The sequence below is a fragment of the Choristoneura fumiferana genome, chromosome Z, assembly GCF_025370935.1.
Source record: "Choristoneura fumiferana chromosome Z, NRCan_CFum_1, whole genome shotgun sequence".
Classification (NCBI taxonomy): domain Eukaryota; kingdom Metazoa; phylum Arthropoda; class Insecta; order Lepidoptera; family Tortricidae; genus Choristoneura; species Choristoneura fumiferana.
Window position 1 is genome coordinate 1,341,492 of NC_133472.1, and position 20,265 is coordinate 1,361,756.

Here is a 20,265-nt window from a genome sequence, read left to right on the forward strand (position 1 = left end):
ATCGAAAAATCGTCTTTACAACCCCATAATGATTTTATAAGACCTATTCAACGTTACCTCACACTAAGGTTACACGAGATAAATAAGTTTTTGGTAAAAAAATAATTTTTAATACAAGCTTTTTTTTGCTGACTGTACTTGTACTGTCACCTAAACTACATTTGTATACCAAATTTCAAGTCGATGCTATTAACCGTTGAAAGAGTTCCGTCCTGCGGAGATGATCCTACTACCAGGATGTCACTGCTACATTATTGTATTGTCACGCAATTTACATAAGTATACCAAATTTCAAGTCAATCCAACTACTGGAAGTTGGTCGAATTTAACTTGCAAGATTTGATTACAGACAGACAGACAGGTGAAACTAAATAAAAGCTTTTAAAATTAGGAACATCAAGTTTTTATGGCGCCTTAGTTAATGTATTAATTGTATTAATGAAACAAAGCGTATTATCCATCGGCGTCGGCGCCACATTTTCCTCGATGACCTGTCTTATTATTAATTAAACTTTACAAGTAACAACGGTTTCACGAACCCGGTTTACTCATACTGATTACGTGGTTGACGTGCGAATAGTGATGTTATTAAATTTAATGTTTTAGGAATCGGTATAAGGTATTGTTGCCTGTGTGATTTAATTTAAGAAAAAAAAGCAATCAAATAATAAATAAATAGAACAAATTAAATTATTAAACCAATGAAATTATATTGAACTAGTGTTTATCCGCGGCTTCGCACACGTAAATCATTATATCCAGTAGCTGAATTGAAGGTTCGTTTTTTTTTATTCCCGTGGGCAGTCCCGAAACTTAAATCGTGGTTTTACTTTAAAAATAAACATGTCACATTTCATGATTCTAAGCCCAGCGGTTATTATTGCGAGATTTTAATCCTATCCCGTGGGAATATTGGATTTAAAAATAGCTTATGTTTTATTCCAGATGTCTAGCTATCTACATGCCAAATTTCATTTAAATCCGTCCAGCCGTTTCAGCGTGAAGGCATAATAAACATACTCACTCACTCTCACAAACCTTTGCATTTATAATATTAGTAGGATTACAAATTAGACTAGTTGGGCCCCAAAACGCAGGCCGTAACCTTTGTACCGCCATCCCGAGCCTTTGAGTGAGGTCAGCGCTAGCTCTAGGGTCCCAGAGGTCAGAACTAACGTCCTGGACTAGTTTTTGAGCATCGTTTTTGGGTCCGTTAACTACTGTGGTTAATTTATTGAATCAGGCATTCATTTGCGGATATAAATGAAATACAAAGAATCATCCTCCTAGTTCCTCCACCTCCACACAAACTCGTCTATCACTGCCACCACACCACACTGACGCGTTTCGACCTCAGCCAGAGTTCATGCTCCGAGCAACATAACATTAACAGATGTTAGACTAACAAACCAAAACGTTATGATACATTGTGGTCTTGGTAGGTAAACCTAAATATTTTCGACGCTTGCTTACCTGAGCCTGCTCAAATGGAATAGGATTAAATAAAAACTCAATCATCATGAGTCATCATGTCAGCCGAAAGACGTCCACTGCTGGACATAAGCCTCCCCAAGGCTCTCCACTCAGACCGATCTTGTGCTTTCCGCATCCAACGCGATCTTAACCAGGTCGTCGCTCCATCTTGTTTGAGGCCTACCGACGCTTCTCTTTCTCAAACGCTTTTCTAAATGCAGCAAGTATCGCGGTACTGGCGTGTGACGTCACATGCCAGTATGTCTTTCTCTATCTTTTGACGACCGGATGGCTAAGTGGTTAGAGCACCTGACTACGAAGCTTGAGGTCCTGGGTTCAAATCCCGGCCGGGGCAGATATTTGTGTGAATAACGCGAATGTTTGTTCTCGGGTCTTGGATGTTTAATATGTATTTAAGTATGTATTTATCTATATAAGTATGTTTATCCGTTGCCTAGTATCCATAGTACAAGCTTTGCTTAGTTTGGGACTAGGTCAATTGGTGTCCAGTGTCCCATGATATTTATTTATTTATTTATATCTAATCTTGAATTTCAAACCCTCATAACTTTGTTATTTGTAAAGGTAGCTTAAAAATTGTTTTCCTATTCGATAACAGGCATTGTGTAGTTTTAATTTATAAAACATATACAAAATAGTCAAATACCGTATTCTTCGGGCTATGTCGGTAACCTTAGTTCTACTGCGGATATCATCATTTCTGATTCTATCCCGCAGAGAAACCCCGAGCATAGAGCTTTCCATAGCCCTTTGAGTGACTTTGAGCGTAAAAACTCTATACTGACTAATATTTCACATCACTAGCAGAAACGCCGTGCAATGCGGTTAACTGATTTATAATTTCATTAATTAGTTTGCGAACCGCTGCCCACGCGCCTAACAAACCAAAACGCGTCGAATCCGAGATCACTTTTTTATAGTTATTATTGTGAAAAAGTTTATAACATCAATTCTAAGTAGCTTCACAGTTTGTGTCTTTAGATCACATATTATAGTGCCTCCATTTGTGTCCAGTTGCCTTACTCGTAGGCGTCAGGGATTGCATTCGCCGTCTCTTTCTATCCTCATACTGTGTCACTGAAAGCAGTGGTAAAGACGACCGTGATCTCAAGTGCATTAAATATTATCTGTGTCGTGAAATCCAGATTTTAAAACGATGCATTTTTTCCAAGTGCTAAGAGCTGAGTGTTGCTAGCGAAGATGTGTATTATGTGTTTGACAGTGACGTAGTGCGATGATATGTGTCTGAATATTATGTGGGTGTTTTTTGTGACTTTAGCCTTGCTAGGTATGGTATGACTCATGAATCTTACGTTTTAAGCCAAAGTCAAAATATCTTTATTTAATTTAGGCTATAATGCTTATGAATGTCAAAAAAAATCTACCACCGGTTCGGAAAAACCTCTGTTGAGAAGAATCCGGCAAGAAACTCAACGAGGCATATTTTTTTTTAAACAGATTTACAATATTATTAAATGATATGTATACATCACAAGTATTTAACACAACTTTATTTTTAACACAGTAGGTTCGCTATTTGAAGGGATCGCTAGTGCGGATCGTAATTATTGCCAAATATCCCTGTCCATGATATAATCGTTAACTTTAGATCACTTTATAGTCACAGACATCAAAGCGACAGAAATATTTGGTCGTTACAGGCTGTGTTCCAACCAGGATGCGTTGCGAGGAACATATTTATTTTTCATGAACCAATAGAAACGCTTCGTTTACCTCGCACAGCACATCTCTGGTGGAAACAGCTGAGCGGAGCGTTTCTTTTGATTCACATAAAACACATTTCTCGCAACACCCTCGTACCATCACCCAAATATGTGGTCCACCGCCCTAAAGTCGATAATCGTTTGCATGTCATAAAATAATAATGCCAATAGACGTGTCTGTCAACTTGAAAGTTCGACTTTAGCGACATATTCATTTGATAGGAACTTGTTTCAAAATTGATAGACCACTTATTTGGCTGATATGGCTCTGGTGGGAACGCCGCCATAATCAGTGTTAATTTGGTATAGAAGATCGTGTTGAAACTTTTTCTTGGTTACATTCGATATTTCGTTATTAACAGTGACGCTATAAACTGTTTTGACTGTATTCACATTTACTTGTAGCTTTTGAGAGCATCAAATTTTTGTTTGCATGCCACGGTCTTATGCGAAATAAAAAGTCGCGTTTTTTATTATTGAGACTATACAAGTAATGGGGCTTGTAGAGAAATAAGAAGGAAAGAAAAAACATTTATTCGTGACAATTACACGAAAAAAGAACAGAAGTTGTAAGCTTTAGCATCTGCAGTCTTTCCTCATACGACTTGCCCTTTAATTGTCTCGGTATTTTGGTGAAACTGCGTTGAACATTCTCGAGCAGTTCAATGTCTTTGATAAAATAGGGACTCCAGACTTGAAAAGCGTACCTACTCCAAATTTGGTCTAACATACAATTTGTATATGCTGAGTATCATTTTTGGTGTCAAAACTCCGAAGGCTTTCCTAATGAGGTGGATTATTACTGTACCGTTTTTTCCCAAACATTAAACATCATTACAATGATCATCGTTCGCAGGCTGGACGGGCGCTAGATGCGAGGTGGATCTGGACGAGTGCGCCGCCGGGCTCGTCAGCTGCGGCCCGGGCGAGTGCCACAACCAGGAGGGCTCCTTCACGTGAGTGAACGCAGCAAACATTTATTCTGTAACATCAGTACAGTCAGCAGGAGAAATGGATGAACGGTTACGGTGCTGAAAATGATCTCAACACTCTCTAATTACCTTGAGAGAGAGAGAGAGAGAGAGAGAGAGAGAGAGAGAAACATTTATTTACACATATTCGATACACTACACATAAATAGATGGAGAGAAAAAAAAAATAACATCGAATAGTATAAAGTGGGCCCCACTCAGCATAATGTTACGGCAAGCCGCAACGCTGTTTTTCAGTGGGACCCATTTAAAAACTAAAACATATAAAGAACATACAACACACTATGACGACACGAACGCCAGCGGAAGGAAGTTCGCAACCGGAAATAATGGCAACACTGGATCAGTTTAACCATCTTCGAAACAGTTAAACCTCAACAAGTCAAACCAGGATTGTAGCGTAATATTTACATTAATTTCAATAACAATGATATCTACCTTGGCAGTAGAGTCGTGTGTTGATCATTTTGAGCGCCGTAACCGCTCACCCTCTGACTGTACCACCAATGTACAGTCGCCGTCAGATATTTCGGAGCGACCAAGGTGGTCAAATCCCCTTCGGCCACTTTGGAAACCATTTTGTTCTTATACGAAACCAGTTACGAACGAACACTTTTTGTTCTTGCACGAAACTAGGATCAGTGATCGACTTCGTGAAAGAAGATTATATGTTTTGTATGAAACAGTTTTGTCAGTTTAGAAAATAGAATTATTTTTCTTCATTCGAAACCCGCGATCTTAACCAGGTCGTCGCTCCATTTTGTTGGAGGCCTACCGACAGCTCGTCTCCCGGTCCGCGGACGCGGTGGATGCGAAAAGCACAAGACCGGTCTGAGTGGAGAGCCTTGGGGAGGCCTATGTCCAGCAGTGGACGTCTTTCGGCTGACATGATGATGATGATGATTCGAAACCAAGTTTCCGAAAAAGAAAAATAATTCTGTCTTCTAAACTGGTTTCGGACCTTTGGTTTCCAAAGTGGCCGAAGGGATATATCTGAACATGCACTCTATTTTTAAGGTATTAGAGTCGACTGTACGATAAAACTAAACTTATTATTAAACTATGTGGTGAAACGGAAGGGCACTAAGCCTAAAAAACTCGCTAAGCAGCGTCGCATTCACCTCGCAGTTAGTCATTTTTAGGGTTCCGTACCCAAAGGGTGTCAACAGAACCCTGTTACTGAGACTACTGTCTGCTTGTCTGTCTGTCTGTCCGTCCGTCACTTTAAATTCACTTGAGAAATAAAATAAAGTAAAAAATTAAAGGGGGTCGACAAACAAAAAGCGTTTTTTGGTTGCTAGGCGTTGTTATTCGTTACTATGCGGGTGAGGTGGCAGCTGGCAGTTGCTAGAAGCTAGTTGATTCCTCTTGACGTGTACTTTGGTAACCAGGGGTAAAAAGTACAGCCAGCAAAAAAGCTTGTAATAGAATTTTTGAAGGTAACAACTGAACTGTTTTTAAAACATTGTACACAGGTGAAGTCCTTCAACGAGTCACACTCGTATTTGATCGATTTGTTATATGTACCTACTAGTAGGAAAACTTTAGAGTTTACCCGCGGCTTCTCATGCGTAAAACCTACCGGGATTTTACAAAATTCCCCTGGGAATCCCAAAACTTATCGTGGTCTTCATTGAGGTTGTGTTAATTACAACTGTCCACAATTTCACGACTCTAGACCTACCCGTGAAAAAAAATTAGGCATTTTGCCTTTCGGGTGTTTTCGGTGTGAGTTGTTTTAATATTTTGTCATTCCTATCATTCGGTATTTGAATGAATGATGCATTTCAAACTTTATGTATTTAGAGAATATGACATTTTAAGTCAAAGCCATAATGAATTTCGTTCATTTTAGGTATTATAAATTGTGAATACTTACTCACTTTGCCGCCCTCCCCCTCCCGCAGCATGCGCCGCGGTACGCACATTAACTCATTTACCGACCTTGGGCTTCATGACAAGAACATTTGTACGCGCAATGACTCATTTACCGACCTTGGGCTTCATGACAAGAACATCAAGGTCGAGGGTTTTATTTGGGGGGTTGCAACCAAGGTAGCCTGCATGTTACGACACTGTTTACGAGCAAGTGTGATGAAAAATACGTTAAAGGTCACAGCTCATTAAAGACACCCGGCACCCGACCAGCACCGCCTCGCCTCGAGCGGTTAGTGTGTCACGAATAAAGACAGGTGATGTTCAAGGATGTTCATTTAAAATTAAGATAGAAAGCACCTGTTACAATGCATACAAAAAGAAGCTTAATTTATATTTTCTCAAAAATGTCCGTAAAAGTTGACATTATTATTTACATATCAGAAGGTGAAGTGCATAGTTTATGGTCAGCGAAAAATTAAAAAGTTAAAAAGATTGCAGGCGCGCTAGCTCGACAATAAGAAATTAGCGCGCCTGCAATCAGTCACAAAAAAAATTAAAGTTAAAAAGGCCATGGAAATGATGGCACAAGTCGTATACAGCCAAATCTACTGGGCGGTATCAGATATTTCGTTGGAACTTCGGACTTTTTATTGGGTCTGAAACAGCTTGTGGTGTTTTCGGTGGAAAAATACACCTGCAGTTTATATTTAATGAAAAAAGGCGGGAAAGCATAAGAAAAATAATTGGAATAAAATTAAATGTTATGATATATTTTGAGAAAAAGTTTAGTCTATTTCAGAATTATTCATCATTTTTGAGTAAAGTTTTATATTAGTCTCGGCTGGAATAGCAATTGCTGGCTTCGTATTAGTTAAACGGACTCGCAAGCTCGTCCGTTTACTCATACTCAGCCAGCAATTGGCTACTCCCAAGCCACGACAATAATCTACTATTATTTGTTCTGGAGAACGAAACACTTAAAGCATACAGCTATAAAAAAACATTGCAACAAAAAACAACAAATAAATACAACAATAAAAAAAGAACACTCAAACAATATTTTAAAAACAATAACAACATAAACAATACAACAAACATAACAATATAAAAATATAGACATTACAACGTAAAATAAGCTAAAAGGGTTATAAATGTTGTTGGACTTACAATTGTGCCTTCAAGGCTTAGGGGCTGTTTCACCATACATTGATTAGTGCTAACCGACGGTTAAAAGTGATGCCGTCTCTATTTGTTTTGTGCGAATAGACGGAGACGGCATCACATTTAACCGTCAGTTAACACTAAGCAATGGATGGTGAAATAGCCCCTTAGAGGGTTAAATAGAACAGGATTCAAGTGTAAGATAAAACTTGTTATACAAGCACTGATTCACTGAACTGTGAGAACTATGTAAGTACAAGCACGAATAGGTATTTTAACGTCAAAGTTATAAGATATTGTGAGACTAGCACGTCTTGATAGTGCGGCTGCTGAGCTAAGAATGAATTTTGACATAAAAACAAAGTGCTGAACAGGGAAGTACTGCAGGTGGTAGGACCTTGTGCAAGGTCCGCCCGGATTGCTACCACCATCTTGCTCACTAATCCTGCCGTGAAGCAGCAGTGCTTGTACTGTTGTGTTTCGGCGTGGAGAGTAAGACAGCCGGTGAAATTACTGGCACTTGAGGCCATCTTAGGCCTCTAGGTTGGCAACGCATCTGCAATAACCCTGGTCTTGCAGATGTTTATGGGCGGTGGTGCTCTCTTACCATCAGGATACCCACTTGCTCGTTTGCCATCCAGTCGAATAAAAAAAAAAAAAAGTACAGTGGATATTCGAAAATAGAAATTTTGAATTGCATCTTTAAAGGAACGGAAACATGAATTTGAGGAATTTAATGATGTGTTCAAAACTTTTTTATTCAAGGGTGGAAACTGTTTGGCGCGAGTGCTTATATTGAAACCTAGTATTCTAGGATTGAATCACGAGCGAAGCGAGTCAATATGTAATTTACACCCCAGTTCATGAAAACGTTCGAATTTCAAAAACCTTTTTTTCACCCGACAGGGGGAAAAAGCGTTTTTCCACGGTTTTTTTTTCAGTAGGAGAAACGCAGCCATTTTGAGATAAGGTGAAAAATATCCCACCTATCTATGACCTTCGCAAAGCCTGCTACAATAACTTGTTTATCCAACAGAGCGTGTCATCATCCTCGGAAGGCGGGGACTCGACCTCCTCCACAGTGCTGATCGCGGTGGGCTGCGCTTTGCTCGCCGCGGCGCTCGCGGCGCTCGCTCTGGGCGCGCTCTGTGCGCAGGCGCGGCGCAAGCGGGCCACCAGAGGGACGTACTCGCCCTCCGGACAGGAGTACTGCAACCCGCGCGCTGAGATGATGCATCACGCGCTCAAACCGCCGCCGGAGGAGCGGCTGATATAGGAGGTACTTACAGGCGTTTGTTTGACTCGCTGTGCTGCCTGTTGAGGTTAAATTTGACCCCAATTTGATTCCCACTTAGAACAGAATAGAACAAAAGAAATATTTTTTTTGTTTAACTACAGTAATACAGATTTTTTTACATAGCATTCATGGTGTGGGTTTCACAAAAATGGGACACCCCTCAGCATGATCATGCATGGCACATTCCACGACGCCGATTTTCAGTGTGTCCACAGTAACTTGTACACAAATATTCAACCTTGCTACATTTACAATATGGTTACAAAATCAATTGAAGTGATAAAAAGTATAACTGTTTTTAAATTCACAAGTAAACAACATTAAACTGTGATTCATTTTGTAGTAGCTTACCTAAATTAGCGTGGCCTGGAAAAGGGTTAAATATTATACTTAAAAGCTCAGACACCCCAACTATCTTTTTAGGTTTCCGTAGTGGAATTGGCCAAAACGAAACCCTTAGAATTTAGTCTCTTCTTGTCCGTCCCTCACAGGCATTCTACTCAAAAACTACAAGACGTATATTGATGAAATTTTAAGTATAAGTCTCTTGGTATTAGTTTATTGGGTATTAAATAATAATACAAAAGTATTTTTAAGTAATTTTTTACATGTAATATGGTTTTGAATCATTGTCAAAAAAGTAGAGACACGTATATTTCATTTTATTTCAAATAGTCGTTAATTATATAAAATTGTTGTTTATTATACGACTATTATTGCAGAACTAAGGACAGACAAGCGGTTACGAACAAAATACTGAATGAGCGCGACTCTACGAAGTGCGTGTGTGCGTCAATTGTACCTGTGTGCGTGTACAGTTAGCTTTACGGACAGTAACACCTTGTACTTAAAACTAACTTAAAGAAATTAGGCTAAGTATTTAGTTGAAAGTATCAAATTTTTTATACACTGACATCTTTCTATTTTTGATGGGAACTTAGGTCACCTTATTGCATGAAAAGGAAAAGAAACGATTTTATAAGATTTATACTGGATTTAAATGATTACGACATATTTTCTATGGTGTGTAGACAGTGATTACCTTCGAGGTGAAAGTTAGAAAAGGTTAAACACTTTGGTCCTTTGATATTATATGAACTGATTGATTACATTCTACTCTCACAGTACACAGGCGAGGTTAACTTTCGCGAAAGGTGATCACTATCTAGTTTACTATAAAAATATGTAACTTTTTATGATTTTACTTTACAATTAATGATTTACGAGAAGTATTGGAACTGAGCAAAATCATGCACTATTTTTTATATATAAGTAAAATTTTATTGAAAGCTGAGCTTAATAGTAGCTTGTAGTAAAATATTGACTTGCGCGTAGACATTATAGAATAAAATAAACAGCGATTTTTGACTGTTTACAAATTTGCGGATAGATTTTTAATGAAATTGTGTGTTGCTTTTGTCCCATTTGCTATTGTTTTTAACCAAAAGCAAACACAAATTAATTGTTAAATTTAAGTCAAAATTAATAGTTAAAATATGTCAGCAGATAAATTTTAAAATGCAAAAGCAAATGGGTCGAAACGTACTGTATTTATTTGTTTGTTCTGTCGATACGGTATCCGACAAGACTAGGTAGAATTTAGTTCAACGGGTCCCATATATCAATGTTCCGGCCACCGGCCGTCTACTTAGCTAGAGCTTAATTAACTTAAATACTCATTTTATCAAAGGCTCTATATTAGCAATAAATTGTCCAACAGTCGAACTGAGCTGATATATTTATGGCATATCAATTTTACATAATCGTTCCCTTTATCTATGATTTTTTATTATAAGGTGCACTAATCTTTTATAAGTGAATAGGTTAATAATTTCCGCATATCATACCGTATCTGCAAGAACTATTTAAACCTTGATTGAAAAATAGAACACGTCTCAAATCGATATCTAAACTAAAGTGATCTTTAAAGCACACTGAATTAAGTTCACTAAGTAAGTTTATCGACTTCGAGCCAAGAGGTTTTTGAAAGTAGCTGCGTTGTATCTAGATGATGTACTTGTTTTGCTTGTAGTCCTAGTTGGGGACCCGTTTAGTGTAAGAGTGAGAAGGGGCGAGTAAAGCGTACAACATTCTAAACTAATTATTAAGCAGACGGCTCGAACGAGAATCGTCGGCCAGTGCACGCCATTTAGGTATATACATTTATAAATATATAATTATACGTAAACGTTGTATTTTGATATAAATAGCATTTTTGTGTATACTACATATTTACTATATATATGAAATGATGAGTTATGACTGTATCCGTCCTTAGTATTATCATATCGTATATAATATTAGTGTATCCATATATTTTCGTATGCTAAGCGAATTGTTTTCTTGTATTGCTTAACCTTTTAACCTTATACACTTTTAAAGTTATAAGGAAAAGGGTAATTTATTGTATCTCTACATTTTCTAGCGTAAAAAAAACGACTGAAAGTGACTTCAAACTCTCGATTTCTGTCTGTATGTATCTCAAATATTTATATTCTAGTTTCAATTAGAGTTTAGGTGTTTAAAAGATTATTTTTCCATCTAAAACCCAAATTCTAAAATCGTATACTTGATTCGTGTCTTACTCGTGTAAGTTCTTTTTATATTTCTCTATCGTCTCATAAATGCATTGTATTTTTACATATATAGCTAAATTTATTATTATAGATATATATTTTGTGAAGGCGACGCACTCGCCGTACGCCGCGAGTCGTCGGTGCCTTATTTACCACCACTAACTTAGTGGTACTTATCTGTTACCGTCAAATGTGGGAACTTTACCATAGTCTACTTTTAGCGACATCTGTTTATATTTAGTAAGAAATAATCATTAACGACCGGATACCTCATTGATTAGTAGCCCTTTCTATAGTCTGCTGGAAGTCCCAGGTTCCAATCCCGGTAAGGGCAGATACCTGTGTGCAAAATATGAATTTGTGTACCTCCCATTAAGTACAAGCTTTGCTTTGTTTGGACTGAAACCCATTATTGTAGATTTTCTAATGATTTTTGTCGTTTGAATGAGTCACGGTAGTTTCATGTTCAAAAAAGATTTTTATTTTATTGTTTATTTTGTCGTTAAAATGGTCTGCGGGTAAAGTTATCGCGATTGGCGGAGTTTATAAAATGTATATTTTAGGTACTAATGTAAAATTACGAAGAAACACATTAAAAAAATATAAAAGAATATTTTGCGACAGTATTAACCTTGTACGGTGAATAAAACAAAATTGATATTCGCCTCAATGCAAATGCTTGACTATTTGTCCCAGCCGAAAAGGTTAAGGTAAACTATCTGTAATAAAAAAAATCAAGTGTTTGTTTGATGTATTTGAAAATTCAAGTGTTTGTGTGTTTCATTTTGAATATACACTTAATTATCTGCGTGCGCTCGAGTGTGTACCTACTAATTAGGTGTAACGTGGCGAGGCCGGTTTTGATGCAACTGTACTTTAGTAAAAGCCATAGGGTAACATCTGTGACAGAATAGGTACTTACTTTTTTATAAGTCGCTTTGTCGGTGACACGCTATTTATATAGATATAAGTACATTAGCTTAAGATTTGTACATTTATACTGTGAGCGGTAGATATCAAGATCTTTTTGATTCGAGTATATACAACTCTACTGCTGACGACTTACCGCATTATATTGGTTTCTACCAACTCCGTTACACTATGATTTTTTTATTTGGCAGAGACATTTCATGTCCAGCGAAGGACTTTGCATAAACCAATACAAATGCGGCAATTATGTACTTAGACTTGGCAAACATTGTCTAGTTGAGAGTGTCTATAGTTGTAGTCTCTTCATAAGGCGGCCGCGGTTTCTTATGAGCGAGCGGTGAAAACACACATATTGTTATTGCTTTTCAAATGTGTGCACTCGTGTTGTACTTAACTGTTATATTAAATAGATATTGAAAATAATGTTTAACCTTTTCAATGTAGGTATTATAACGACATGTTGAAAAGCATAACGGATCAAATGCACATAATGGCTAAGTTGGTTCATCGCAATTTTCTCAGGAATTTACAACTTTACAGGATTGTTACAAAATAAACTTATCCTAACCTAAACCAAAGATCGTCTAGTTAATAGTTTCACTGAAAATTACATTATATCAAATGAACCATTATTTATTTTGATCCATTAAGCTCTCAAACTTTTTTTTTTGTTTAGTTTGATTCGCACTGCAAGGTGAACTGGGAACTGATGTATCGAAAAGCGTGTAGCAGTGTGATAGGGTAGCGTATTTACAAAAGGTTCAGGGTATTGAAAAGGTTAAAAATATTTATGTATATCATTCATATTGCTGTATCATTCCATTTTGCTCAACGTCGCGCCTCTGTACATTCCATCTACTTAACTATATTTAGTCTTGTAGATTTAGAGTTTATATATTACCAGTATTCGTCGTGTGATATTTTGATGTTTTTTTGTGCAAAAATGGTCGCCTGTATACCAAGTGTCAAAATTAATACGCGCAATAGCTGTGCAGGTGATTTGGAACGCCTGCCTATGACCTGATCTATTAGATCCTATTGATCCGGATCGCTTAAATCCATTTCTTTATAATAATATTTGAAATTATTTTAAAATAATCACCATTTTTGTCTAGGGCTCTTTAAGGCTAGAGTGAATAGGCTGTTACTGACCTTTGGCCTCATCTGTACTGAATATCATCTGGTGAGATAGGGGTCAGTCACGATCAGTTATATTTAAAAAAGCAGTATTTAAAGTTACGTACATAAATAAAACTTGGCAAGTATTCTCAGATTAAGTCCTTAGGTTGCTTGGTACAATATTGTGTGTACTATTTTTGATCCTCGTTATTATTATTGACTGTAAGAATTCGACATAAGCCCCTAATATTTTAACCCAGAAAATCAGACGGACCGTTAAAATTAGTTTAGAGTAAGTATATGTAGTTAATACATTTTATTTAAAGTTATTTTGATATTTTGGAATTGTATGTAATCTAATTGTTAGTTTTAGGAATAAATTTACGTCCGCAATGTATTTTAGAAAATATTAGGTTTTGATTATTATGCATTACCACCTGACTGCGATCCGGCACTGACACTGTTTAACCTTATACATTGTATCATCAAACTGATCTCCTTTAGCCACAAATCTGTTAAAAAAAACGTATACAATGTAGTTGTACTGCTGAACTTATTATGTAACTCGACTCTATTGCGAAGTCATAAAGCCGTGCTTACTTATTTTCGAGACGGGCTGCAACTGTTACGCCGAAAAATTCTAAATAATTCTACAGTCAAGTTCATAAACTTGTGAGGAAAATTTGATGAAAAATATCTGAACACGCTTCTACGCCGTTAACAATAGAGTCGTGTTTAGGTATTTTTGATAAAATTTTTGCTCGCAGTTCATGAACTTCATTATAAATAATTGAATATTGTGTCCCGGCCAGTGGTTCTTAATCCGTCTCTAAGGGCCTCCGCGAAAAGAACTTGTGCATGCGAGAGAATAGTGATACATTTATAGGTATTTGTGATTCGAAATCAGTGAAGTGTAATTTTTATACCTAACCAAAACGTCAATTTTATACAACATTATTTTTAATCAATGTATTGTATGTACGAATATATCGCAGCTTTAGAGGGCATATAGGGTAAATTAGTTTATGTGCAGCTGTCAATTGACAAGTACAGTCCTATTGTTGAAATACAAACCTGTTATCACTAGTATAGTTCAGACAATAATCAGTGGACTGTACCTACTGTTACCGTCCACGCCAACCACTAAATAAAGGGACCTTCTATTGCTTAATGTTGTTTTATTTATTGGTTTTATTTACATGCATCTTGCAGAATCACCTGTATTTTTAAAGTACGAAATTGCACTACAGATATCTGTCTTAGATAAAACGTTTATTTGGTACTGCAACCACCACACAAGACTTCGGATTTTCATCAAAATCTCAAATGGCCCTCATGTTATTTGGGAAATACTTTTGTCCACTCCTTTGCTGCCCCAAGGCCTCCACAGACTTCTAAATTCGGCCCTGGCACATCAAGATTACAGAAATACAAAAAAAAAACAGTAAAAATTAAACTTAAAATATCCACAAAATGACTGTTAATGGTGGTGGTTTTAATTGCGGATCTTCTAGAATACCTTTGCATTGTAAGTATATTTTACTTAAAAAGCGGTGGGTGTGAGTGAAAATTAACTATGTAGATGCGAATATTGGGCACAAGCGCGTCTTATTTACTAGCTTACTCACTCAATCAAGTTAATCCATTTTATTTCAGAGACTTGCTTCAAAATGTGTGCAAATGCGAACGTACATTAATTTTTATTTAATTTTGTTCCAAGAAAATTAGTTGCACTTTGTATGAGTTTATTCTCTATTGATGCAGTTCTATAGAGTTACCAAAGGAAGTTAACCTAGCTATTATTATTTTAATTATTTAGTTTTATATTGCAGTGCGCAACAGCGAGTGTATTTTTTTAAAGCTACGTAAGCGAATATTATGTACAATCGCCATCATAGGTATATTTTAGCAGCCAAGAAGTTGGTCAAAAATATCGGCACATACTCTCTATTGTTGAGGTATCTGAGTTCATGTTTCGATATTTTTGATCACCTTGGACGCTCCGAAATATCTGATGGTGACTGTACGTGTATGTCTATGCCCATACGGACACGTTATTACTACATAAAACAAGTCATCTTCTTCAGACTACCTTTACACTCTTCTGTAAACCTTAACCTTTTCGACGCCATCGACTCATATATATGCACCACAGGTTCCACGCCATCGACCTATAATATACGTCCATTACTTCAATGCAAAAGCAACCTTCAATTATTCAATTGTGTTAAGGTTAAATTTTAGGCATTGCAATATAGAAGCCTGGCGTATGGGTGATGCCATGTCTTTTGTGTTTGACGTGGCGGCGAAAAGGTTAAACAGCGGTGTCCTATTCAGCTGTTTGACTTAGGCGTCTTGTCATCGGCTCAGCTGCATGGTGGTAAAGCTAGTTCTAAACCTGTGCTATTAGGCGCAATGTTTATTTGCATGTGCGAATTTGGCTTAGCGCGAACTTAACACCGAGACAAACTTTCCCTTTAAATTACTAAGATTTAGGAGATTTATTTGAGAAAATTGAAACGCAGACAAAGCAGAGTCGTGACATCCAAGTGGTTTGATGTATGGTCGCTCAAGCTGAGAATCGTGGATTCAACTTTGGGCTCCTACCGAGTTTTCCGCAATAGTTTCTGCACACGTACACACCAAAGCAATGAGGGCTATCGTTTTTTGTCTCACTAGATGGCGCACTGTTGCGTGAGGTTTTTAAGTATGGCTTTCAAAGTCCGTTATTACGGGCGTGAAAACAAAGTTTAGAATAAAATCATATTTAATACACCTTAAAACCGTACCATAAAAATATCGAGCATGCCACAGTGTTGCATAGTCCCCGTTTTGTTCGGAAAAAAGGGAGGACAAAGGTTTCCGAAAGACAAAACTGTCTCAAAACACAAGACATTCATTGCCCCGGAACGCATATTTGCCATAATTCATTTCAGATATTGCAAAATATTCACAAAATTATTCTAATTATAAATAAACCCGCGTAGCTCACCCAAAAACTATGAGATTTGACATTTCGGAGACCTCACGCTACACTAGCGCCTCTAGTGGCGAATTCATACGCGATAGCCCTCATTCAATGAAATGTGAACTTCCTAATCCACATGGATTACTCGCAATAGTCTTTCTTTTCATATTAAAAAATCTCCTTTTTTATAATGCTAAAGTGGAAATCGCTTAAGCTTTAATTTGCAATAGGTCGAATACTATAGGCCAGAAACGAAGATACTAAGGAGTAACCAATAAAACAAATCGCATGTTTCTAAACACGTCCTTTATTCAAATACTGTACAGGCTGCGGAGGCGGCAGCACATACACCAGGATCATCGATCACAAATTACAAGTAGGTCACAGCACAGCCCCACGAGTTAGGCTAAAGTGGACTTTTCAACGACATTAAGGCTAAGTTCAGACGAACCCGCGGTTACGCGCGGTTTTATATAACAAATCAATGCTGTTGTTTACATGATGGTCACATGGATGATGTAAACGACAGCATCGATTTTTTACAATCTCAAACCGCGCGTTCATCTGAACTTAGCCTAAGTTTCAATGTGCTCTGGGCACGCACAGAATTATGTTCACATTTCTCCTGTAGACATGACATACGAGTGAGCCGGTATCTCGACAGTTTTAATAGTAAATACTTATAATGATGGCGTCTCACTTCACGTCCACGGGAATCACAACTTTCTTTATTTATTGTGTCCCCATCTTGATGGTACAATCGAAGCAGCTGAATCGAGACGTAGTCGAAACTTTACTCAAAAAAATCTCATTATGAAAAGCCTGCGTCACGATTCAAGTGGTTAGACTGTACATGAATCAGCGAGACTGGACGTCTAATCAATTACGTCCAGTTTGCTTTCAACTGCTTCATAACTGACGAAGTCGTCACATTGACTAACTGCAGCGAATAAAATTTTCAATATTTCTTAAAACGTCACTAGTTTTGCAAAAACTCTTTCTATACACGGCATCGCTCAAAGCCTTGCAGGCTAGCGGCGGCAAATAAACCCTAAGGCTTTATTTAGGCCTAAATCGCACTGGAGCATAAGCTTTATAAAGCGTCGCTATTTTAAGTCCAATTCGACTTGTTGTCCACCGCCGTCAAACATACAATAGTGTTACCATGTTAAGAAATAGATGGGTATCAATTTGTATTATTTTTAATGGAGCTTCTTGCGAATTGAGCCTTAAAACTGTGCGATAAATATCATACGATATACTTTACATCACGATCATCAAGACAATATAGTCATGAATCTGGATTGTTGTGCCACTTGCCAATATTTACTACGAGTTTGGTTTAAGACATCAAAATTATAAACAATGGCGGGTGGCTCAGCAATACCTGTTCGCGATGGTGCCACATCTCGCACACAATTCTACCACCCAAATGAGACTTAAAAGATACAAGCGAAAAACTGAAGGCAACTCTTCAATGTTGTAGTGTCTTGTATACGGCCAGGTGTCCAAGTTTTTCACATATACCGCATTATCTACGAGCAATACAATTTTGCCAAAAGGCTGACAGAGTTGTCTCGCCTTTTGGCACCATGTGGCATTGCAGTTTCATTTGGGGTCTTCGGTTTACACACACACGACACAGTATGCAGTAAGATCTCTCTTCAACCCAAGGTATCCAAAATGAAGTATTTCAATGCAAGAAATATTCGTTTTGAAAACCTCAATAACTAGATCAAGCCAGAAATGTTAATGCCACGCTGCGAGAGGATTATGATTTTAAATGCTCAAAAACTTGTTCAATATCAAAATTCCGTGAGAATCAGTCGTTAAAGAGTAGATTAGGGTCACTTAGCATCGCTAAGTTTGCGCACATCTTCACAAAACACAAATCGGTCAGAAACATGTCGGTCTTGCACGAGTGTTTGTGTAGCATTCAATTACGGTTATTAGGGACTTGTTACCGTTTATTACCTACGAAAATATGAAATAAATAAATAAACCGGCCAAGAGCGTGTCGGACACGCCCAAAATAGGGTTCCGTAGCCATTACGAAAAAATTAAGTAATATTTTTCTAAGGATTTCGTATTTTATACGGAATTTTACAAGTTTAGGTATATTTTATACCTTTGGCTGCTATTTACTCTTAAAATACTAATAATTCTCAAGCAAATTTAGCCATTATAGTTTTCCTTAAAAGTTTGATATACTTACTACCATCCTGAATTATTTAAATTTTCCCACCCACCGGTTTAGATTTTAGAGGGCCACGCTCGATTTTCATGAAAATTAGCACTTTTTTCACCACTTCTTTCTGTCACACGGTATAAGACGAGGGCAGAAAGAGACGGGGAATGCGATCGCGAACGTCAGCGCGTTAGATAATACGGCCTCTGCTTGCCTCGAAGTGTCCTGCTTGAACTAGGGCCCGTCAAAATGCAACAATCTCCGCACTGCTTTGGCGAATATGTTCAGACACTTTCCTAATTAAAATACTAAACGAGGACCAACTCTAAGCTAATTTTCCCTGCGAATTTGAAGCAAGACTTGTTTAATATGAGCATTTAAAGTCATATTCTCTCACAGCGTGCATTTAACACCGTTTTAATGTTATACACATAGTTGTTTTAACACGGCACATACAAAAGAGCCCAACGGCCACGGCGCCGCGGCACCTACCTAGCACCTTGTGTGAGCACACAGTCTTATAGGCTGCTGGCATACAACTGGAGTAAAGCCACTCTTCCACGTCGTAGTGTACACTATGTTAGCTCTGATATAGCTATTTCGTAGTGAACAGTACCCGACCATACAAATTACATGGTCTTTGGAAAGAGAATGCTAATTTCGGCTTCGTAGAGCGTTGTCACACTACTTATATGACGTTTGTCAGTCGTACAACAGAGTACGGACGCATTTAGATGAAAATATATAATATTGAAACGCCCCAAAACTTTAAATTGTACGAAGACATCTTTAGGAAAAAGAGGGAACTATCCTTTTTCTAGTAGTTGCAACAGCTCTCTATAGATATCCGAAGTTTACATGTCATTTGTCGTAAACTAATTAAGTCCATAAAGGTGCAGTAATTATTTGATATAAAACGTCACTTAATAAACACGATGATTGATGGCCGGCCGCCAGTGTTCGGGAATCGTCGTGAACAGCCAATTGTCTTTTGCCGAAAACCAATGTGCAATCATTATTGCCGGGTACTGTACACTGGTATGGCTACTACGCCATTTTTAGACTATAGAACTTCAAGTACGTACGGATAACTTACTACTACATGGAAGGAAGGCTTAACTTAAGTTTTTTACCTCTACGGCTTGGACCAAGAGTGACTCCCGAGCACACGTTGATTTACGATTTTACGCCAAGTTTCTTGCGGCGCATTCTTCTTGGCAATGATAGCCTTTCCGAAACCGCATGTAGTATAAAAAGGGACATGTTAAGAAGGCCCTTCACGGCCTACTTTCAGTATAAACGTTTGGATTTGAGGGATGCAAGGAAAAAATACACAAATTCTGTCGTTCAACAACCACTTTTTTCATTAAAAGTTGCAAACGGCGTCGTTCATTAAAAGTTGTTTCTGCCTTGCAAAGGCAAATGAGATGAGAATGAAAAACTAACGATAAGTTAGCACAATCCCAAAGCCAGATTTTACTTATATACCTACATTTTAATTGTCCTTCTAAAAATATATATTGCAGTTTAACAAAAGTTCTTGATATGTAATACATAGTTTAGAGAACGATTCACTAAACGTCACTGGTAAAAAAATTAAAATAGGTAAATTCTTCTTGCTTTTTCTATGTTATCAAATCCTTCCTTGTTAAATGTCAAAGTATGTCCCAATCTTATCAATGCTTTAATATTTCTGCATAACTGCTTTGTAAATGAAAATCGACCGGAAGAAGCTGAGATCAAATCAGTTTGCCCCTCATCACTGTACCATCACGAAGACAAAAATACAACGAAGCAGTTCAAATTCCAGCCCACGAGCCATCGAATCCTTTGGCCCAAACCGTAGCAGCTTACACTTTCGCACACAGCCATGTCCATAGTGAGCTGTGCGCAAAGTGTGACGGTATCTCGGTATCTTACTAAACCAAGCATAGTTTA

At 37.6% G+C, this 20,265-nt stretch overlaps 2 protein-coding genes across 2 annotated transcripts in view; both read left to right on the top strand.

The window, feature by feature from the left end:
* LOC141440484 (protein crumbs-like) overlaps positions 1 to 4,178 on the top strand; it is a gene marked incomplete in the record, with an annotated part of 135,785 nt that extends 131,607 nt beyond the window's left edge. The window contains 1 exon segment of the mRNA XM_074105013.1: positions 4,075 to 4,178. Coding sequence (XP_073961114.1) covers positions 4,075 to 4,178 — 104 coding nt within the window.
* A 1,351-nt stretch (positions 4,179 to 5,529) lies between these two features.
* LOC141440493 (protein crumbs homolog 3-like) lies at positions 5,530 to 14,342 on the top strand. The gene is made up of 3 exons (XM_074105020.1): positions 5,530 to 5,535; positions 8,286 to 8,528; positions 9,269 to 14,342. The coding sequence occupies exons 1-2, from the start codon at positions 5,530 to 5,532 to the stop codon at positions 8,523 to 8,525; spliced, it is 246 nt and encodes an 81-aa protein (XP_073961121.1). The 3' UTR covers positions 8,526 to 8,528; positions 9,269 to 14,342.
* Positions 14,343 to 20,265: the final 5,923 nt, after the last annotated feature.